Source organism: Lygodium microphyllum, chromosome 11, assembly GCF_053477565.2.
Source record: "Lygodium microphyllum isolate KBCC chromosome 11, Lygodium_microphyllum_v1.1.10, whole genome shotgun sequence".
Taxonomy (NCBI): domain Eukaryota; kingdom Viridiplantae; phylum Streptophyta; class Polypodiopsida; order Schizaeales; family Lygodiaceae; genus Lygodium; species Lygodium microphyllum.
Genome location: NC_141145.1, coordinates 62,129,826 through 62,153,466, shown reverse-complemented (window position 1 = coordinate 62,153,466; position 23,641 = coordinate 62,129,826). Strand labels below are relative to the sequence as shown.

The following is a 23,641-nucleotide window of genomic DNA, read 5'->3' as shown; positions in this document are numbered from 1 at the left end:
TAGTTTTCATGTAATTATGTTATGTTGGACAAAGGAATACAGTCAATTAAAGAGTGCAGATGTTAACATTTACTCATTTGCTTCTTTTAAATATCACTGTTTACACATCACACAACTTCCACGTGTTTTCTGTATATTTACAACTTAAACATCAGGGGTTTGTACAGGAGGACGAGCTTCTTAAAGAGCTTGTTAAACGTCATGGGACAAAGAAGTAAATTACCTATGAAGCTTTGTCATAGTTGACCATACATTGAAGAAAAATTGTGTGGATCCACACATTGATGGTTCTCATACATGTCACTATCAACTGTACAGGTGGCATATCATATCAGCTAAAATGCAAAACAAAACCCCTCGTGAATGCAGGAAAAGGTGTAATACAATGGAACCTGTAATGTTCCAATCAATGAAAAGGGCAATAAACTGGAAACTATGTCCAATCAATGAAAAGGGCAATAAACTGGAAACTATGTTAAATCATCACCAAGACTATCAATAAATGATTTGACCTCCTCTCCTGCAGTATGACATAGAACTTTGGAAGTGTCTTTCTAATTGGAGTGTACCAGTGTTATTTTTCAAATTCAAGCATCATCGCTGTTGATTGATTTTTCTAAAAATGACAAATGGCTAAGATTTTCTATTACTTCAACAAGTTGCAGATGGCAGACATATCTTCACATGTGTATGAACAAAAGCACCTGGAGTGCTGATGAAGATCGTCTTCTACTTGAGGTTTCATACTCCATCTAAGTTAGGCATTATATCTCCAGGAGGGATAATAGAATGGATAGTCTATTCCCACGTTTCTGAGCACTTTCCTGCTAATCAGGGTCATAATACTTTTGGGAATCGCTGGACTGAGATAGCTAAACTCGTGCCTGGCAGGTAAGATGGCCATCCTTTACAAATCCACTTTGCAATACAGCTTCTACTTCTCTTACTCACTAATTGCTTTTGATGCCCTGAATTTATCAGTAGATTTAAGACGTGATCTGTTCAGTAGAAAAGTACTGTGGATGAATTTTGAAGCACTCTATTTTACTTGTCATATGTATGTGAACATAGACGACGTTCATGCGTACATGTGTGATAACCCTTTAAACAGGATACTGACTAAAAGAAATCTTGTACTAAAGCCTTCTGAAGAGATCTGTAGAAATCCTTTAAAGAATAGTTCTGGTTTTTTGGAGATTTCAGGACAGATAATGCTGTCAAGAATCGGTTCAATGCATTGTGCAAAAAACGTTCTCATAAATCCAACTCAGCAAACACAGTGTCGAGTACACATGATATGCTAGATTTTGTGGAGTTCACAGATAGGGAAAGTAAGAGGAGCAAAAACAATGAAGGATTCAGGCAAGGTTTCAAACAAACATTAGTTGTCTGTAGATGTCTGAGATAAATATTTCTTGATTAGATCTTAAAGATTTGTATCTGGTGTGATCATGAAAAAGAAGAAAACAATTTCACTCATTTGTGTGATAGGACAATGTGTGGTTGTCGTGAGAAGAGTATACCAATATAGTTTTTTTTCCTGAGATAAGACATACACCGCCATACGCCCATAAGGGAGGGTGCCTTGCCTCTGAAAACTGGCCAAGAGAGTGGGTAAGAGCCATGCTGGCATTTTTCCTATGTGCGTATAGGATAGCTTGCAAGCCGAATGAACAGGGGAGCTTGATCGCACTAGGATCCTCCTCCTTGATGACCCAAGAAAGTGGAAGGGACCAAGTGTTGAAGTGGGTAAGAGCCCAGACTTACTCGAACACACTGTATGAGCATAGGTGTCCAACAAAGTGACACAGCAAGCAAGACTCTAACCCACAACCTTACGATTGTGAGCCTGATTGCTAATCGCTAGGTCATCACTTTTGGGACAGTATACTAGTATAGGTGCAACAGCACAGCAAGGAGAATAGTTCAGATGCACTTAGATGCAAAGTCAAGCGTTACCAAAATATAAGGTGGTCCAAGTGTATTGGACCTCTTTGAAATAGAAGTACCCAGAAGTATGTTGCCTCTTTCCCTGACCTTCAACAAGTTTTCCTCGACTCAAATGCATAGAACTCTAATCTTCTGCTTTTCTTACCATTCTTCCCAAGTACTACAAGAAATAAGAAATATCTTTGATCAGAGTTGATAACAAGCCTTATGCAAATTTACTACTCAATATTGGTGGATTTTGTACTTTTCCCTCACCTTGTATTGAAACTGTTGGGGAAGAATAGATCAAAACAAAAAGGAAAGATCAGAAAATCTGGATTTAAAAATCACACCTCAATCACCAAGAAATCAAGTGTAACAATCTAGTATTCACCTTACAAGCCAATGACTTGGATCGCCTGATGAAGTGCTCATCCTTTCACACCTTTACATAAGAATTATGGAGATATGATATATCGGAAGTAAACAAGCTTGAAAAAATGAAGGAAGTGCATAATGGAGGCTTGTCATTTTAGCTCTTGGTGATTTACTTCTCATCTTAACCATTTTCTTTCATGTGGAGAAAGAAAAACAGTGAAAAAGAGTTCTTGTCGTCCATGTACCAAAAATGCCACTTCTCTACATTAGATGTTAGTATAGTTATAAGCCGGAATGTCACAAAATTGTGAACTCGTTTGCGTACTTGGTTTGATGACCATCCTTAAATTTTAGCAGTCTCATTTGTCCTCAATTGATCTTTCAGGGGTTTAAATTGCACCAAACAGTTGTAGTTGGTTCTTGAGTGTATTTGAACCTTTGTCAACTTGAGTGTGCGCATATACTCATCCTCTAAGTCACTCAGGAGATCCATCCATCTTGTAGGCTGTAGCGTTGCTTGCGACCTGATACAAAGAAATTTGAACAAGGAACTGGACACTAAAGGCATGGAGTCAAATGTTTGAGGATAGATGGCTCTATAGTCACACTAGGAGGTGAGACAAGTGGACATTGAGTGTTGTATGACTGTTGGATCCATGACCAAACACCTTGATTTTGTGAAGGCTAGATAGACAATTGTTAGCAGCAGAGTGTACATCTCATGGGTGTACAAGTCTGTGTTTGTGTGCATTCCCTATTTTATGGCAGAGATGTTAGCGGTTGGCCAACTGGTGTTTTGGCACTAGGTCTTTAGCTGGCCAACTGATCTTCTATTTGGCATTATTCTCTACTGATTTATAAGCATGCTTCCTCCTCCACATATGATCACTTAAGTGCTTCATATACTCAATCCTTCAGCACAATTGCATCCTGGTGGTAGACTGAGTTCTTGTGTTCTTGTAGTGTTCTCTTCTGTTCTTTGTGATCTTGCAATCTATTGCAGCAATGTTTTTTGCTTCCGGTTTCTCACACTTTTCTGACATGGTATCAAAGTCTATTCTGCTCGGTTCTGGTGCTACCTGCTGATTGTGACTGTTGTTTTCAGGTCTGATCGCACAAACTACACAAGCCAGGCTGGTCCCTCTCCAGCTGGTCGGGTGATTGCATCTGTGCAGGGCGGTAGTCTGTGGCAATCTGCGTTTTCATTTTGATGTTTGTGCAGCATTTTCTTTTTTTTTTCCCGCTGATCTGTTCTCTGGCAGTCTATATTTTCAGCTAGTTTGCATTTTTCAGCCTGATTTTGATAAAATTGGATGGACCACACGTGTCAATTGTGCTTCTGTCACTACACTCTCTTTGCTTTTGTTCCTCATCTTGTGTTTTGAATTATACGGCTTGCACTGAGCTCATGGTTTGGGCTGAATCTTGGCATGTACCTATCTCTCTCTGATCCCTTTTCTTAACTTCATCTTCTTTGCATCTCTCAAATGGCACTCCCATGCTGCTCTTTTGATGATGAGATTAAGGCACCTAATTATCTCACCTAGAGTGATATGATGAAAGCTAGGTTTGTGCAGGAGCACTTGTGGTTTGTCATCTCAAGAGTTATCTTGTGTCCCTAAATGTCCTCTCCTATTCCAAAAAATTGGGACCGAAACAACTATGAGGAAGCAATGCTTACTTGGGAGACAGATGATACATATGCCTACTTTGCTCTTCTTTGATGTATCTTTAAAGAAGTTTTTCTGGTGGTTACCTCTTGCAAGACATCTCCAAAAGTGTGGGAGAAGTTATAGCTTATGTATGAGGCTCCGTTGACCATGTAGTTGTGACCCTCTCTAGTCAACGATAGACTATCAAATTCGAGGTGATTGATACAGCTCAGTCATTCCTTGTTTGGGTGACATAGATACAAGATCAACTTCGATACATGCAACAGACCCTTGAAGAAGCACATCTTGTGGGGATTGTCCTCTACAAGCTTCCTTCAAAGTTTGATGTTGTAGCCAATACCTTATAAGCCTAGACATCATCAATGCCTAATAGCTTTGAGCATATATTCTCTATGTTGCTTGAGCTTAAGGCTTCTGTGCATTTATATGGGAGACTACCGTCTCGATATGGTGGCACGCAAGAAGCATTTTCGGCTATAGAGATGGGTGACATACAGAAGAAGAAGAAGGTCCAGTGTTATTATTGTGGCAAGAAGGGGCATCTCCAAAAGGAATGCGAGGTACAAGCGGCACAATGGAAGGAGAAGGAGAAGACAAAGAAGAAGGGTAAGGATAACCTGACAAGTCATGATCCACATCATCTTCAAATTTAGATTCCAACTCAAACCCTTTGGCGAAGGTGACAGCCAAGGCTACGAAGGGCACGTCTTTTGTGGTGAATATGAAGGCCATTTAGGCCTCCTCTTCTGCCTTCTAGCCCTAGTGGTTGGTGTTTCATCACTCGTGACTCTCTAGTGCTAGAGAGGGAGCGTGAGAGGGTGGTGGTGTTGGGGCATCCTTGCCTTATTGATATGTAGGTATAGTGGACTCAAAGTGCAGCTTCTTGTATGCATTTTTGAAGTCTGGCAGTTTTTGAAATTCAAGAGCCAGGATCGATATCCAAGTTTATGATGGGATGATTTGCTTGACAAGAGCAGTCTTTGCTTCTAGTAAGAGTTCACATGAGGGGATACTTTGGTGGTTTGGCTGAAGGTCCGTAAGTCATGGTCATGATGTGCTTTCTGTGGAGTTGATTTGTAACAGGCATCGAGATTCTCTGTATCTTGCTACTTCTTCCTTGAAGCTGCTTACTCTTTGCAATCCTTGTGCAAATGTCCCTTCTTACCATAGTGATAACATTAGGCCTTCAACTTCTTTCTCTTGTCATCCTCTCTAAAGTGGCAAATGCCTCATTGAAGCCACCATACGTAATCACAAAGATGCCTCATGCTCAAGCAACATCAAGGACATATGGGTAAAGCTCACTGGCATTGATGACGCCTGGGCCTATAAAGCATTGGGTACTCCAAACTCTAGAGGAAGATTGTAAAGCACAGTCCCCACAAGATGAGCCTTTGGAAAGACAGACTACATGTGATGAAGTTGATCTTATACTTATGTAACACGAAGCAATAATGATTGCATAATATCCTTTGATACAAACTTCATCTACAGAAGCTAGCCATGGAGGGTAATTGCACGTATAGCCGACAGAACCTTGTACAACATCTAAAACTTTGCCCATATCACTAAAGAGGTCCTATAAGAGGTGATCACTAGAAGAAGTTCTTTAAAGATACAGTGAAGAAGAGCAAATTATGCACGAGCATCATTGAAATCCCATGTAAGCATGGCTTCCTCATAGTTGTCTTGGTCCCAAACAATAGGAAGAGGAGTGGGAGGCTTAGGACGCTCAAGAGCTCTAGAAACAATGTACCATAACCACTTTTGCACAAACCGACCTTTCTTAACAACACTCAATATTAGAGAATTAGGGGTGTGAAGTTTGTCATCAGTAGAACAGCAAGAGGGGGGAGCCATCCAAAGAGGATAGGAAGAGAAAATAATAGGAAAGAAGAGAAGGAGAGAGACAGTACAGCCAAAGTACAATACAAATTACACTAAATGGAGTTTACACGTAGTGTTGAGGATAACGGATCATAAAATCTGCAAAAAACAGGAAGAATAAGCCAAGATGAGATGGGTAGAGGCTGAAAAACACAAAGGATGCAGACGAAAAAACGTAGACAAGGAAGCATTAAATGTTGTCGCCTGTAGTAAAAGAAGACAAGATGAGTAACCGTAGGCAACAATAGCATTGAATGCAGTCAATGATGGCTACAACAATAAAATGCAAAGATCTAATGGCTGAAAAAGTCCCGAAATTTGGTTACCCAACTGTAGCAAACAAAGAGGATCAGTAATCAATAGAAAACAACAATAGAAGTGTAGATCCTAAAATTTGATACCATGTTAGAAGTGGATGCAATAATGGAAGCATAGAAGAAAGCTGAAATAAACTCCTGAACATAAGATAGAAGAGAGAGAAAAGAGAAAACATAAGAACATTGCAAAGGAGAACTCGAAGATGTGCTCGCAAAATGGAATCTATATACCAAACACAAGACAATCCCATACAACAGTGAGTCATTGGTTGAGTGGTCATTGGCACCAGCTCCCTCTCTCCAACAAGGCATGCATTGGACTTGCAAGTGATGAATGATTAAATGTGGAGGAGAGGCCCGAATGAATAGGACAAAATGGTGCAAATAAAATGATTAGATTAACCAACATTTAATGTTGGTCGGCTAGCATGAAAAGCTAAAATAATCACCATAATGACAACTCAAAAATTACCTAAATAACACAATAATTGTAAGGATGGTGATAGGATCGAAATGCAGCTGAGAGTACAGTTGACAGTGTGAGAGTGAGAGAGACAGAGTGAAGCACGACACCCAATCCAATAGACTGAAAGAGTGTGGAATGAAAGTACAAAGTACAACCCTTAAACCTTAGGGTTATAGGGGGTGTTTACACCCGAACACGGTAAGTGCCCATAAGTGTGTAATATAAGCATATAAGCACATACGAAAATAAGACTATAAGTCTGGGGGAAAAAACCTCTCCTACTGAGAGTAAAAAGTGCCCCAGTGTCCTACTGATCACCGACACTCCCATATGAGCGTAGGCGTAAGTGAGGCGTGAGTCAAATACCCAACAAACCCCCCTGGAGTGAAGAGTGATCAAGAGTACAAGGATCATCCGCCACCAAAGGATATCAAATTTAAACCATCGTGAAATGCTTCAAATTTGTCATGAGGAAGAGCTTTGGTCAAGATGTCTGCCACATTACTCGTGGTAGGACAATAGACAAGGCTGATATCACCTGCATGTAGCCTCTCTCTGACAAAGTAATAATGGATCTCAATGTGTTTCGTGCGGGCATGAAACACTGGGTTCCGTGCCATTGCAATGGCACTCTGACTGTCAGTGAACAAAGGAGTAGGCTCCATAACAGATACATCCAGATCAGCTAGCAAGCGTCTAAGCCATACGCATTCAACTGTGGTAGTGAAAGCTGCCTTGTATTCAGCTTCACATGACGATGTGGCAACAGTGGATTGTTTCTTGCTAAGCCAAGAAATACAAGAAGAGCCAAGAAAGAAACAATTGCCACTAGTGGAGTGACGTGTATCATAATCACCAGCCCAATCAGAATCACTGTAAGCATGTAACTGCAGTGGTCCCCCCTTGGCATAAAGCAACCCAAGAGATCGAGTACCCTGCAAGTAACGAAAAACACACTTGACAGCTTGCCAATGTGACATACGTGGCTGATGCATATACCTGCTCAAAGCTGAAACTGCAAACTGTATGTCCGGCCTAGTATTGCATAGGTAGATAAGATATCCAACTGCAAGAGCATATGTATGTATATCAAACAAATCACTGTCATCATGTAATTACAGTTTCAGTCCAGGTTCCATGGGGGTACAAACTGGCTTGCAATCCTGTAAGCCAAACTTCTCAAGAAGCTGCCCAATATACCTTGACTGTGATAGCCCAATACCTCGAGCATCATGTATGAACTGGATGCCCAAGTAGTAATGCAAAATTCCCAAGTCAGACATGTCAAAAGTTTGCTGCAAATTTTGTTTGAATGCTGAAATATGATCAGCATGTGTTCCAGTGAGAAAAAGGTCATCAACATAAAGACATAATCAGCATAGATTCCCCTTCTTTACATACGTAAAGGGTAGACTCAGATGAGCTGTTTAGAAACCCCTGACCAAGCAAGAAAGCATCTATTTTTGCACACCAAGCTCTAGGAGCTTGTTTCAAACCATATAGTGCCTTTTTGAGCTTGCATACCAAATGTTCTGAGCCTTCAACTACAAAACCAATGGGCTGCTGTACATAAACTTCCTCTTGAAATTCCCCATGTAAAAATGCAGTCTTGATATCCAGTTGATGCACTGTTCAACCATAATGTGCAGCCAAAGCAATCATAGACCTGATGGTCGTCATAGAGGAAGTAGGAGCAAATGTCTCCTCATAGTCAATGCCCTTTTTCTGTGCGTAGCCTTTAGCTACAAGCCGTGCCTTGTATTTATCAATGGATCCATCTGCTTTCCTTTTCAATTTGTAGATCCATTTCGTTCCAATGGCTTTCTTTCCAAATGGCAAAGACACCAAAATCCAAGTTTGATTCTTAGTAATAGAATCTAATTCAGCTTGCATTGCTGCCATCCAATGCACACTGTGTTGTGCATCCTCAAAACATTCAGGCTCTTCATTATCAAAAGTACTTGCTGCCATAACAAACTCCATGGTATGTGCTGAATCATGCAAATGAGTTTGCCTTCTAGTACGACCAGCCATGGGTGCATCCAAAGGACTATCTTGCATAGTCTGCAAATACCATCTAGGTAACTGTCTAGTTTCCTCACTGTGTGCAAGCTCTTGCTGAATTTCAGTTTCAGCATTATGCTGAATATTCCGATCAGCCAATGGCTGAATTTCTGCACTTTCCATAGGAGCAGCTGGTTGAACATTAGGTTCATTTTCTGAAGCTCCAACTGAATCACCAAAAGTAATGGGCAGCAGGCCTTCAAAAACATCACGGGCAGCCTGATATGTGTCCAAACCAGCCAAGGATAATTCTGATTTTTCATCAAAAACAACATCCCTACTGACAAAAACCTTCTTTGTAACAGGATCATAGAGTCTGTAGCCTTTGCTCTCATTGCTATATCCCATAAAAATGCACTTAACAGCCTTGTTGTCCAACTTTTTTCTAAGTACCTGTGGAATATGGGCATAGGCAAGACACCCAAAGGTACGGAAGTGGCCAACAGAAGGTTTACGACTGTTCCAAGCCTCAAAAGGTGTGATGGTCTTCAAGGCTTTGGTAGGGCATCTGTTCAAAATATGGCAAGCACACATGACTGCTTCCATCCAAAAACTATGAGGCAAGCTCTTTGCCTTCAGCATACATCTGGCCATCTCCATGAGTGACCGATTCTTCCTCTCTGCTACCCCATTCTGCTGTGGAGTATAGGCAGTAGTGTACTGATGGACTATGCCTTTCTGCTTCAAAAAGGAATTCAGCATAGAGGACATGTATTCCCCCTCTCGGTCTGAACGGAAAGTCTTAATTTTGCATCCAGATTGATTTTCAACAAGTGCATTGAAAGCCAAAAATGCATCATACACTTCTGACTTCTTTTTCAAACAGTAGACCTAGCAAAAACGTGTAAAGTCATCAATGAATGTCACAAAATAGTAACAACCGCCCAATGACATTGTTTGCATAGGCCCATAAACATCTGAATGCACCAACTGCAATCTGGTTGTTGCTCTGAAAGCAACATCACGGGGAAATGAAAAACGATGCATTTTTCCCAAAATGCATCCCCCGCATAAGTGCTCAGGAGGTCTCTCCAAGAGAGGTAAGCCATCCAGCATCTGAGTACGCTGCAAAAGCATCAAGCTGCCAAAGTTTACATGCCCCAAACGAGCATGCCATAACTCCGCCTGTATCATAGCAGGAGTAAGAGTGGATGTCAAATATGCCGACTGATCTACTGAAAGCACATCCAACTCATATAAACCATGACACAAAGATCCCGTCAAGACCAAAGTCATGCGTTCTTTATCTCTAACCATGCAACGGTCATCATCAAATGTGACCTGCAAACCACGACGTGCCAAAGAAGAAATAGAAAGCAATTTCTTCTTGATTCCAGGCACAAACAAAGCATCCTGCAGGCGGGGAATAGAGCCATCAGTGGGGCTGTGAGCTGAATCTCCCCAATACCATGAACAGGGTATGATGCATTATTGGCACACTGTACAGATTTCCCAACGGGAGGTGCACTAACTGAAGCAAACAGATCTCTGCGAGATGTAATATGTCTAGAAGCACCACTGTCAAAGAACCAAGTGTCAGCATCCTCTGTAGAGCTAAGTGCTCTATCGGCCCAAGAGATGTCATAACTGCAAGTGTAAAAACAATAGTCCCTGTCCACAACAAAGGATGCGGACTCACTAGCAGTGGAAGGAGTAGTAGAAACTGACATTCCTGACTCCTTCTTCTTCTCTTTGGCAATGCGCTTCCTGCACTCAGTGATATAGTGGCCTGGCTTCTTACAATAATGATATTTCCCTTTTTTAGCTTGCGTCCCCCCTTGTGTCTGATTCTGCGATGTGCCCGAAGAGCCAGAACATTGTGGAGCATTTTTTACCTTGCTGTTTTTGCCTTTTCTGTCTTGCCACAAAAGCCTGCTCGGAGACTATAGTATCCACATCACTATTTTTCCTTGTTTGCTCCTCCTCTAGAAGCAAACTAACCAGCTGAATAAAAGTGAGTGGGTGCTCGGCAATTCTCATGGTGAGGTTCAATGCAGTATGAAAAGACAAGTACGAAGGAGGTAAGGAATTCAAGGTGGTGGATATCAACTGTGCATCCGAAAAGTACTCATCTACATTCATGAGCTGCTCCCTCAAGTCTTGAATCTTATTCAAGTGATCCTGCATAGAATCACCCTCATTCATCTTCAAAGTATCTAACTCTTTCTTCAAGAAAGAGATCCGAGTCTCATTCTTTCCTGCAAACATATGCTCCAAAGTCAGCCATGCATCTCGTGAAGAAGATGCTGAACGAATGTGAGGGATGATGGAGCGCTGAACTGCCAAAGCAATCAGCGACAAGGCCTATACATCACGTGTATCCCAAGCTTTTTGAGCTGCAGTTCTTGGAGGAAGTGACTGAGGTGGAGCGGGCTGAGGTCCCCGTTGTCCACATGGCCCTTGAGGAGGAGTAACGGGAGCTACAACTCCCGGTTGAGTTTCCTCTCCACTGACATAATCCCATAAATTCTTGGCCACTAATACATTCTTCATCATGAATGACCATAGCGAATAATTGTTTCCATCCAATCTGTCTTCCTTGGATACATACGTAAATACATCACCTCCCTGATTTGCCATGATGACAAATTTCCAAAGACAAATGAGCAATGTCAAAGCAGTAAGGACTGGAAACCTGCAAATTTCCAGAAATTGCAGCAAGCACACTTCTGCAATTAATGTGCAAGGGCGTACTCTGTCAAAAACTGTCTTAAATGCACGCTTCCCAAGGTACAAACAGTGTTCAGCAACACTGTAATATCAAAATCCCCAAAATTTTTGCCTCAAATGTGTTCAAAACAGTCTTTTTGTGACTGTAACTGCAGTTCATATGCAACTGTCCTCAAAATACATAAAAGCCCCAAAATTTCTGATGACTGTGCCCAGAAATTTGCATCAAATTTAGCCCACACTTGTATCCTGTATGCTGTGCCTGCTGCGTATGAACCTCCTCTGCCAGAAATTTATTCTGGAATAAAGGGATGATAATTTTTTTGTTAAAAAAAATACCTAACGTGGTCAGGGCGGACGCTAGGCAAGTCGCTGGCAAACGGAGCAATCGGGCGGGTAGCTGACGTGGACTGGGCAGACGGTCAAATCACGCGCAAACGACGTGGCGCTGCAACGTCGATGATGCAACCAGACAGGTGGTGTGTTGGCCACAGGCAGACGAGTTGGAGGCAGGCGTGCTGGAGGCAAGCGACACTGGAGGCAGACGTGCTGGAGGCAGGCGACGCCCAGGCCTGCTGGCAACTGCACAGGTAGGTGAGGGCAGATGAATACCAGGCTAGTGGAGCTGACGAGCAGTACGGGTGACGAGCTGCAGGTCGTGCCTGAGGAGGATGAGGCGCTGCTGGGACAGGTGGCGTACACAAGTACTGATGGTGCCTTTAGCCATACTAGCAAGAGCTGCAGAACTGAGGAGGGCCGCAGACAGTGGGGGCTACAGTCTGCAGACTACAAACTGCTCTGATACCAAATGTAAGGATGGTGATAGGATCGAAATGCAACTGAGAGTACAGTTGACAGTGTGAGAGTGAGAGAGACAGAGTGAAGCACGACACCCAATCCAATAGACTGAAAGGGTGTGGAATGAAAGTACAAAGTACAACCCTTAAACCTTAGGGTTGTAGGGGGTGTTCACACCCGAACACGGTAAGTGTCCATAAGTGTATAATATAAGCACATAAGCACATACGAAAATAAGACTATAAGTCTGGGGGAAAAACCTCTCCTACTGAGAGTAAAAAGTGCCCTAGTGTCCTACTAATCACCGACACTCCCATATGAGCGTAGGTGTAAGTGAGGGGTGAGTCAAATACCCAACAATAATGCCTAGCACATCCCAGACTCACTCATAAGCCGACAATACTGCTAATCGTATTAAGTACCTCAATTTTGGTCGCTGTATAGAAAACTCCTTATCCCAAACGGCAAAACTGCTGGACGGATAAGAGATTTACCCCAAGTGAGGGGAACATAGTAAACATCGTGCAGTGAAGTGAGATCAGAGCCTTTCTTAGTATCAAACTTGGAACAACTGAGACTCTAGATCTTGCTTGAGGAGTTATTTTTGCATCTGACATTTCCTAGCTATAGAGGCTTGGGAGATGAATAGGTCATCAAGCAGGGTCATGTGATGTGTAGCTCCATTTTCCACAATCCAAGTGGCTACAGAGCCACAAGGTCTTGTAGGGTGGGTCTCTGCGGTCGCCTCTTCAGTGTGCAATTCGTGAATGTTGTCATGTGGCTAGACGCTCAATGAACGAAAAGCAAGGGAAAGACATCTATACAAGTATTTATATATATGCTTATGGGATACTTACTCATGATCCTGAGAGGTTTTTCTAGGATCAAAACTAGTCCACCAAGATAGTCTAAGTTTCCATTATTGAGTTCTATTAGCTTAATGAGAACTTTGGATAAATTCAAACACATGCAAGGACTTAGCTTGAGTGTTGCACTCTCATGGGAGTGGGCCGAGGGAGATGTCGATGTGTGTCATCCAGTAGAGATAGATCTCAAGTGAAGTAACCACCAATCTAAGCAAAGGGAGATGTCAATGTGTGTTGTCCATTAGAGGTAGATCTCTAGTGAAGTAACTACCAATCGGAGTAGAGGTTGGTGAACAAAAGTGCTGAAAACACATAACAACCTGATGTAGATGAAAATGCAGATCAAGTTGACGAAAAACTCTGCAATTGACAGAAAGAGTGATTACATGGCAGTCAAGGTGGCGTGGTTAGTGGTCACCAAAGCAAATGAGCAGCTGGGCGAAGCTGAGAAGTGGCTGGAAACTGTAAACACAGCTTGGTTTGATGATGGCAACATGCTACACAAGTGAACAGCAGGCTAGGAGGCTCCAAAATGAAGCAATTGCAGCAGTAGAGAACCTCCAAGGGTTGGTGACATTAGGTTGGCCTACTATAGACAACAAATGCAATACTTTGAACGATGGCGACAACAGTTGGGGTTCTTTGAATAGATGCTGAAGCAGTCATGGAGGCTGATGGAGATGATGGTGAAGGATGGCAAAAGGGTTTTGGGATGTGCAATGTGGCTGGACTTCCTTATTTATAGACACATGAGCCAACCAACTGTCTAGAGTGGCACTTAGGCTATCTCAGGTGGCACCTAGACTCTTTGGATGCATCAAATGTCGGTGCCTTGACATGCTAGGCACATTTAATATTTGAGTTTTGGAGCAACTGACGAGCATTTATTAACCGATATCCTAGCTATTGTGGGGTGGAACCTCTTGGGGTAAAATAGAGATACTTCTTGATCGCCTTTGTAGTCTTGGTAGGGGTTTGCCCAATGTCCTGGTTGCTATGGGGTGAGACCTCTTGATCAAGCTATGTTTGTGGTTCTTGTTGGCTTGAGTTTTTGGGTTGTGCAGAGGTGTTAAGCAAAAAGGGTTAATTAACTTTAATCCCCCTCTTTCAACTTATCAAACATCCCCAAAACTCAAATACCAAATGTACCTAAAGAGTTTGGGTGCTAACATTTAATGAACCCAAAAGTGTTGGGGTGCCAAAGCCTAGAAACCTTCTAGCCCTCACCCCACTAATAAATGGCTTTTTGGAGAGAGAATTTCTATCCTTGGACTTTTAAGGATCTGGTTTAATGACAATATTACCTCCATGCAAACCAATTGCAAATAAAACTTTCTCAATATTTGTTATAGCATCTTCTCTAAGTGATAAGGGCTTTAGCTTCCAACACCATATGAGTATTATCATCGAAGTGTTTCTAATAACCTAGTAGACCTTGTTCAACATTTCCAACAAAAGCGAGCAACAACAAACCCTATGTAAAGATGAATGAGCTTTTTAATTATTCTACAAAGTGCATGAAGTGTGCAGATATGAGCATTGACCAAAGGAATATCTAGAATTGACTTGCAGTGTGGGTCTTTGATGTGCCTAGAGAGGACTCTATTCCAATTGCTTGAGCTCAACTACACAGCTAGAGAGATGCAACACAGGTAAGAACATCTAGACTTGGCTCCTTTTGACACATTACATATGCACTTGAGTGTCTTCAAGTCACCTGAGTGCCACCCTAGACAGTTATTTGGGTCATGTGTCTATAAATAGGGGTCTGTCCAGCCCCTTTGCACATCCAGAATCCTTTTGCCATCCTTCAACATCATCTCCATCAGCCTCCATAGCTGCTTCAGCACCTATTCAACACAGATAGGATGATGTGCATTGATACCATGTCAAGAGACGGTTGGATTTGTGGGGAGAAACATACGGTGCACCACAAACATTGAGACAAAGCAACTCAGAAACAGTAAAGAAAATGATGAATGAAGAATAATGAACAGTGAATCATGTTAATACAGGAGTGGAGCCTAGAGATAAGTGTGCTGTCCTAGTGGCAACACCTAAAGGGGATCTATACTATGAAGGAAGCAAAACATAATTCTTCTGGCAAATGTGTCAATGACAAGGAAAAGGGCTGCTCTATGGAGGGAGCAAAATGCAGTCCTCTAGGCAATTGAATGTCAGAGTAGGCACTACAAGAGGATGGACAATAGTAGAGGGAGTAAAATGCAGTCCTCAAGAGTTGTTGGAGATGAGGGATATGTTGAAATCTCTTTGACATGATGCTGCTATCAAGGCAACTGCTGGGCAGCCATTTAGGAGTGAAGAAAATACAAAGACGTAGGTATCTAAAGTAGGGCTGATAATGAGGGGTGTAACCTGTTGTGCAAAGGGCTTGAATCTGCTACAAAAGCAGCCTCCATAAAATGGTTGATGGCTGGGAATTGTCGCTTGGGTGCTGGGTGGTAGCAAGAGCAATATTGATGAAGATGATCTATTGTACCAGTCCAGGGAGTCAAACCAGCAAATGTAGCAACGGGGGTGATGAAGAACAGACCATCAGGCTGTGTGGACTAAAAAATGCAGCAATCTGGAGTGTATACAGTTGATAGCAATGTGAAGAAGACATCCAAAATGAAATTTCCTGCTAGCATGGTATCACGATCAACTGGACAGCATCACAACTAAGATATCCATGAAGGTAGGGTTGTGGAGAGCAATGGTAGAGGGCTGAGGCTGAAGGTGTGATGAGGGAAAGGAATGATGAAGAATGAATGAGAGAGTGAGTGTAGAGTGTTGAGGAGAGAAGGAAAATGAGAGTGAGACGTGTGTAGTGATGAATGCCCAAGCCCTATTTATAGGCACATGAGTTGCTGAACTGTCTAGGATGGAGCCTCGACTCTCTAGGGTGGCACCCAGACACCAATAAATGATACAAATAAAGCTTTTTGAGGCTATAATTGGAAACCAAAACAGGAATTAAGGTAATGCAATGCACTTACTGACTTTTTGTTGCTCAATACCTTAGAGGTTCTCTATTGCTGTGTTTGCTTCATCTTGGAGCTGCCTAGCCTCCTGGTCACTTGTGCAGCAGCCTGTCCCACCATTAAACTAGGTTGTATTCATAGTTTCCAGCCACTTCTCAGCTTCACACAACTGCTGATCTACTTTCCATGATTGCTGATCAGGCCACCCCAATTGCCACATCATCACTTCAGCTGCCACTTGCTGCATTTTCAGTTTTCCAGCACTTTTTGGCATCAGCTTGATCTACATTTTCATCTACAATAGGTTGTTTGTGCATTTTCAGTTGTTTTCTTCATCAACCTCTAATTGGTGGTACTACACTCAAGATCCATCTCTGGTGGATAACACACATCAACATCTCCCTTAGCCCATACTCATGAAAGTCATCAGGTGTTGCACTACTCTGTCTTTGAGCATTGTGTACATTTACTCATTTACTTTTAGCATTCATTCAATTTCATTAGATTCTACTCTACCCTATTCTCACATTTTTTGCATTTTTTATATTTTTGTCGAAGTTATTTTGTTTAAATCATGCTGGTGCATTTTGTGTTTTCTCAGTGCAAACCCTAGCATATGTCCAAACATTGTCCTCTTGCTTCTAACAAAAGGATTTCTACTCTTTCCTTTGCAAAAAGTTGTGGTCCATTGGACTAAATGTTGAAAAATGGTTGAGCACATCTTCGCCTAATTGCTCACTACATGTCCCTTGAAGTATGAATTTCACAAAGGAGCCACTCCATTTGTAAGATCTTCTAAGTTTAAAGAATCTTAAGCCCTTCCCTTACCATGCATAGGTAAGGGCACTCTCTGTCACAAGGACATGGAATTTTATTGCTTTGCTTAGCATTTGATTAAAAGTTAATCAAATGTACTAATGTGACTTGCACATGTGAGATGAAAGTCAATTATTTCATAGTGTGGACCTAAGACCCCGAGATATCAATTGGTGCCAAATGCAAAAGTTATAATAAGTTATGCCTGACAGGTACTAGGTGGTACCCTATGTCAAATTTGGGCCTAGACCAATTCATTGGCCACTAATGTCAGTGGTGACAATAGAGACTAAATATTAATTAATTAATTAATGTTGATCTAAGGGCTAGTAACTGCTCAAGGATAGTAAGAAGACAGATTGGCCTAGCTAATTTAATTATTGGATGGCGAAATTGATTTTTTGAGCACTAGAATAATTATTAAATTAATTTTCAGTCTCAATATTTTAAAAAGTAATTTAATAAGGTGGATAATGCTGAAAAATGAAATTAGAAGGCGGTCACTTGGCAAAACTTGCCCATGTAAGTGGGAAAAACGTTTTTATGGGCTAGTAGAAGTCTATTCTAATCATTGTGATAGAAAAGGAGACTGTTAGAGAGTAAGGAGAGGCTGCTGATGTGATTTGCAACCACCAAGGATCAATCCTACAATATGTGATAGCAATTTGGAGCCCTCCAAGAGTAGGTGACAACAGCCCAAGGTCCTTCTCATGTAGGTGATAGTAGATAGGGAGGGGCAGTAGTCTTTCTGGTGGTCCTAAGCTATAAGTGATAGCTTCCATGGCTGTTTTAGTAGGCCAGTAATAGCTTTTTAACATTTCTTGCTATGAAACTCTGAAATTTCTCTCTCTACAATATTCTCTCTCATCTCCCAACCATCTCTCAAGTTATCTCAACATTTCCAACAGTTTGAGCAATTAAAGAAAGAGATTTCAGTTAGTCTCTACTGTAAACTCTAATTTACAGCAAAAATTAGAGTTTTGATGGTTGCCTTGGGATGTGTACTTAAATTGAGGGCCTAGGACTTGAATTTCGATAGTTGAAATTGAGGAATTTCAAGGAGATTCAAGAAACCAACCAACCAATATTAGATTTGGGGCTGAATTTGTCTTTCAAGGAGTAGGGTGAAGGCCAGTCCCCAAGCAAACCAAGCGGCAAATTGGTCTGGAGGCTTGCTGGTCAGTTTTAATAGCAAGACACACTTAGATTAGCGGAGGAGATTAGAGGATCTCAGTTGTACTTCTTCCATTTGCAATATAAGATAAAGAAATACCACAAGGGGCACCAATTTGGGGCCAACAACGTGTCCAATGTCCAATATTAAAGTGGTAAAGTGTGCATTTTTAGTTTACGTGAATTTTATGCTGTTTGTAATTAGTGCTTAATCAAGTTATCTACCACCCTATCCAAGGAGAAAGGTTGGTTTCACTCTCCATGAAGTGTACACAATATTGGAGTCCCACTTGCCAGTGAACTTTGGGATGACATACTTTTTCACTATTTGGTTGCTTATTCATTCTTGATAAAGAATATTTTGAGATCCATTAAATATATAGGGTATCCCCAATTAGTGTAAGAAGTTGGGAATAAGGATTTAGCGTAAAAAATAATATTGATATTATGCAATGTCACACTGACATTGGTATAAAACGAGAGGATATGTAATTTTTCATATATTTTGACACATTAATACAATTACTATCCTTCTCTCCCATCTTGCTCACAACTTCCATAGCTTCTCTTTCTTTCCTGTCTTTCTCTCTCCAATTCTAGTCTTTCTCTCTCCTCGTCACTCTCTTTCTCTCTCTTCCTGCAGTCTTTCTCTCTCTTCTGCAATCTTCTCTTTCCTCTTTCTCTCTCTCTAGTTCTCTCTTTGACAAGTGGTATCAGAGCATTGGTCTTTGATTTATTTTTTCTTCTATTTTTAATCCTATTTTTTTCCATCAAAATCAATTTCAGACAAGTATTGTATAAGACAGTGACTAGTGGAGTGCTGCAGACCATCTACAGTTAGTAAGAGACTACATCTGGAGATCTCCAAGGTCAAATATGACGGAGGATGGCTAAAGTGACAAATCGTCATCAAATTTCATGTAAAACTAAAGGTAACTGGGTGAATGAGAGTTAACCGAGCTTAGTTTGGGATTAAATTGTGGTTACTTTTCAAAAGAGGTCTTCCTTTCCTCTTTCTCCAAGCTTTGGTCAAGCTTTCATAGAGTTCTTCAGCTGAGATTTTCTCCTTATTCACTGATCCTTGCTCTCCTTCAACAATGGCTTGCATAATGGCCTTCTAGGTATCAAATGCTACAGGTTGCATACAATTTTCTTAACTAGAGGATCAGCCATATATGCAGGACAGCAGCCCGAAATTTGCGCTGATTTTTTCCAACCTATTTCTCACTAATCTTCAGCCAATCTTCAACATTGATGCTTCTCAATGGTCTTTGGCATTGATTACTTCAACTCTCTAATGTGTAGACTCCAAAATGGGGTTATATTATTCATCCTTTCTCTCTCTTGAAACCCTACATAAACAGTCCATGGGCAGCCATGAAAGCTTCAGCCCAAGCTCTCATTCTTCAACAATTTCTTGAGGATTCTTCATCAATTCAACCCGTGGCATCATTTCAATGAGGATTCTTCAACAAATTGCAAAGATTTCAGCCCGGGGAGGACATTGGAGCTCATATTGAAGGTTTATTTTAGGGCTTTTCTTCAAGAGGCTTGAATCTTTGATATTCAAGTGTTCAAGCAAGCTCGGGGCATTGATTCTTCACGGATTTGAGTATATTGGAGCTCATATGGACTGATTTAGTGGATATTTCAAACTCCATGGTGGATTTTGAAGAATTCTTCCATCAACGGGATTGGAGCTGACATCTATCATCTTCTTCAAGCTTAATCAAGGTATTTCTTTCACTTAATCTCTGAAATCTCTCAATAATCCACTTGTCAATACTTTTCCACTTGTTGATGAGAGATTATTGATCAATTAATTCTCTGAATTAATCAATAGATTAGAGATTAGTGTTATTCCTCATTAATCTCAGTCTATTCCATTGAATTTCAGTATTGATTCAATCATAACTTCATCATAGATATCATTTGCCAAGTTTGATGTATAACCTTGACTTGTTTTGGTTGAATTCTTTTAGCCAAGCTGAAATATTATACAAGGGTAAGTACTAAAGCAATCAGTGAGTCACTGAATTGCATTGGTAAGACCCTTTCCTTATCCAAATTTTTCAGATTTCATTCAATTGCATCTCATGAAAAGGGCTGAATGAATATTCCAACAATACATTTCATATTGATTGATTAGAATAGAATGTCATTGCCATGTTAATATATCCACCGAGGAAAAAGGTGAATGCCGAGGGAGATAGTGAGACAAAAGAGAGGTAACCCTCTCTCACTATCAAGGATCCCGAAGAAGTGCAACCAACCGACCCGGGGGAAATTTTGCTCACCTCCCGATGATTCGGAGCCCGTGTAGGGAGCTTGTCATACCATTTTATCCCTCACACGGGTATAGTGAGTGGAGAATTGAAGATTGAAGAGTTTCCAAAGGCTCAAGTATCTTCAGGATCAAAACAAGATAAAATAGGGATTTTACACGGCACTACAGGGCATTTACAGGTTGTTACAGGTACACCCTTCATTATTGATGTACAGGTGCAGGTATTACAAGGTACCCACAGGTCCTACTCAGCCTTCTACAGGGTTTGGTAACCATTTGGGGTTACTATTTTACCTTACAGGGTCAAAATAAGGCATTTACAGGTCAAAATAGGGTGCAGACCTGGACAGTTCAGACTCAGAGATTGAGATGCAGAATTTTCTGTCCTAAATCTGTTATAGCGTGCTATAGCTCATCTCGAAGAGGGCATTCTTGGCTTCGATTTGAACTAAAAAAATTTTAAATCGGAGTTTCCTAGCAAAAGTTATAGCCATTTTTCTGACAGGGGATACTGTAGGACTGCACTATTATGGCAGGGCATAAAGGTAAAAATAAGATCCAGGATGATTATGCTCAACAAATCAGGGATTCCATATTGGATAATGTACCTCAAGAGAGCCCTGAAGAGCCTTAACAACAAGGGGAAATCAGTATACTCAATGATACCTTGTACATACATGAACAAAGACATAGAGAACGTCATGAGGCCCTATTATCAAGAATGGAGCAAATGGTTTTGTCTACTGATCAAACGACGTCTTCCATTGAGAAGTTAGTAGATTCAACAACTCAAACAAAGGCTTCTATTGAAAAGTTAGTGGAATCTAATGCTCAAATTATGGCTCAATTCTTCCAATGGATGCAAATGCAAATGGGATCTAAAGAAGCTAAGAAGAAAGCCTATTCAAACAGTGAGCCTTCAGTCCCACTTTAGCCATTCAACCAAAATGGTCATGGTCATGGGATTATTGGACGAAGAGACATCCCAAATAGCCAATATGAAGTAGGTGAGACTTCACAAAGGCATGATGACTATTTGGGCAGTTTGAATGGAGCTAACTCTCAAGATTTTATACTGAATACTCAACTTTCTAGGGATCCTCTACCAACAAGAAGATTGCATAGTGGTTCTCAGCCACCTATTGGGAGATTTCCACCTCAATTTAGGGGTTCAATGTATGGTACTCATGATCAATCTATTTTGGGACAGCAACCATTCCATGAAAGAGAGCTAAAGGACAATATTGTTTTAGCCAAGTTTAATGGTCAATCATCTTCACCATCTGATTTAGAGGAGTGAACCTCTAAGATGGAATCTTACTTTGACATATTTCCCAAACCTCATGACATGAAGATTCATTTTGCTTCTTTGCATTTGGAAGGATTTTTCCATACTTGGTGGAGGTATATCAAAAAGGAAAACATACTTTTAGAGAATTGGGAAGCTTTCAAGGCACTTATGGCTGAAGTATTTGTCTCCCCTCTTGAAAAAGAGAAATTGGCACGTAGATGGTATGATTTGGAACAAAGAGGCCTAAGTGTAAGAGAGTACACTAACCAATTTCTTAACCTAACCATGTATGTAGAAAGCATCAGTGATGAGGCTAAGCTCCACAAGTACATGTATGGTTTAGAGCCATCTTTATCAGCTAATGTCATGGCACAAAATCCTACTTCTATCTTTAAGGCTATTGAGCTTGCGGAGCACTATGGAAGAAAATATAGAAGAGAATCTTCATTTCAGCCTGGTTTTGGACAACCAAGGACTTTTTAAACAGGGGCAAGTTGGTAACACTTATGGCAGCAATCATGTGCCAAATGGGAGCTTACGGGTGTCAACTTATCCACCGTTCAATGCTTCTAGACCTCAAAATAATTTCAGGACAGCAAACAGTCCTAGAGTTGACTTCAAACAAGGGGACAGCAAGCCTAAATCCAATTCGGTCAACTTGAATCCCAAGTCCTTTCCTATGGATCTTCACAAAGAAAGAAAGGAGAAAGGCTTATGTTTTAAGTGTGGGGAAAAGTATACACCTGATCATGCCTCAAAGTGTGTATATAAAAATGTCAAACCCAAGCTTCAAAGTATGTTAGTCTTTGAGGATCTTGAAGATGAGATGCATGAAGCCACTGCAATTGCACTCAATGCTGAAAATGAAGATCTTGATTCCTTTCCTTTTGATCTAGGTGGGACTTGTAATGACACACTTGCTGCCACTAGTTCTTCTATTTCCATGGATGCTTGGATAGGATCTAAGAGCCCTAATACACTCCGTATGAAGGGTAACATTCATGGAAAGGTAGTGTTCATTCTACTAGACAGTGGCAGTACCCATCGTTTCATGAATAAGTCCATCATGGACAAACTGAATTGTATTCCCACAGATTTACAGCAGCCCATTAGAGTTCAAGTGGCCAATGGTGAAGAAGAAATCAGCACACAGATATGCCCACAAGTTTCTTTACAACTAGCTGAAAATTTTGAAGCAAAAAAGAAACCTGATTACTTTAAAAATGAGACCTATAGACATCGTACTCGGTTGTGATTGGTTGATGACATTAGGCAGGATCACTATGAATTTCTCACAGTTGTATATGGAGTTTATCTTCAATGGACAGCTCATCCATTTACAAGGAATTCCTAGTAGATCAGATTTTCAGCTTATTACCATTCAACAACTCAAAAGGGAGTACAAGAGGCACTCAAAACAAATATTTGTTTTGCATTTGAATAAAGAGATACAAGATCAGCCCAATAATTCAGCAAACCATCCAGCCTTGACAGCTCTTCTTGAGGAGTATAGGGATTTGTTTGAGGTGCCTACTTCATTGCCTCCCAAGAGAGCAGTAGATCATCCTATTGATTTGGAGCCCAACTCAAAGACAATCAATAAGCCACCTTACAAATTATCTAAGTGTGAACGAGAGGAAGTAGCCAAGCAAATCAAGGAACTTCTTGAGATGGGATTCATTGAACCAAGTCCTTCACCTTATGCATCTCCAGTTCTGTTAGTCAAAAAGAAATATGGATCTTTCAAAATGTGCATCGACTAGAGGGATCTTAATAAGATCACAGTGAAGAACAGGTATCCAATACCCAGGACTGATCGAGGGCTCTATCATTTCTTAGTGATACCGTTTGGACTTACAAATGCTCCAACTACCTTCCAGAGCCTGATAAACAAGATTTTACAGCCTTTTCTCTTTCAGTTTGTTTTGGTGTTCTTTGATGATATTCTGATCTACAGTAAGACTTTACAGGATCACTTGGCAAATATGAGGAGGGTTTTTGATGTATTGAGACATCACAAGCTTTTTGCTAAGGAGAAGAAG

At 41.0% G+C, this 23,641-nt stretch overlaps 2 protein-coding genes across 7 annotated transcripts in view; one reads left to right on the top strand and one right to left on the bottom strand.

Annotated features, from left to right (window-relative positions):
* The window catches only part of LOC148028879 (uncharacterized), a 73,984-nt gene that overhangs the window by 2,642 nt on the left and 47,701 nt on the right, over window positions 1-23,641 (top strand). The window contains exons 2-6 of the mRNA XM_087687645.1: window positions 168-214; window positions 319-375; window positions 666-738; window positions 836-891; window positions 1,204-1,362. Coding sequence (XP_087543771.1) covers window positions 168-214; window positions 319-375; window positions 666-738; window positions 836-891; window positions 1,204-1,362 — 392 coding nt within the window. The remainder of the gene's footprint in view (window positions 1-167; window positions 215-318; window positions 376-665; window positions 739-835; window positions 892-1,203; window positions 1,363-23,641) is intronic.
* LOC148028880 (uncharacterized) overlaps window positions 1-23,641 on the bottom strand; it is a 73,247-nt gene that overhangs the window by 2,317 nt on the left and 47,289 nt on the right. Inside the window, exon 2 of one of the 6 annotated variants that reach the window (XR_015692340.1) lies at window positions 16,069-16,327. The exons of 4 other annotated variants lie outside the window; for them this stretch is intronic. The gene's annotated coding sequence lies outside the window, so the exon portion shown is untranslated. The remainder of the gene's footprint in view (window positions 1-16,068; window positions 16,328-23,641) is intronic. One more of the 6 variants, XR_015692341.1, reaches the window with a different exon arrangement.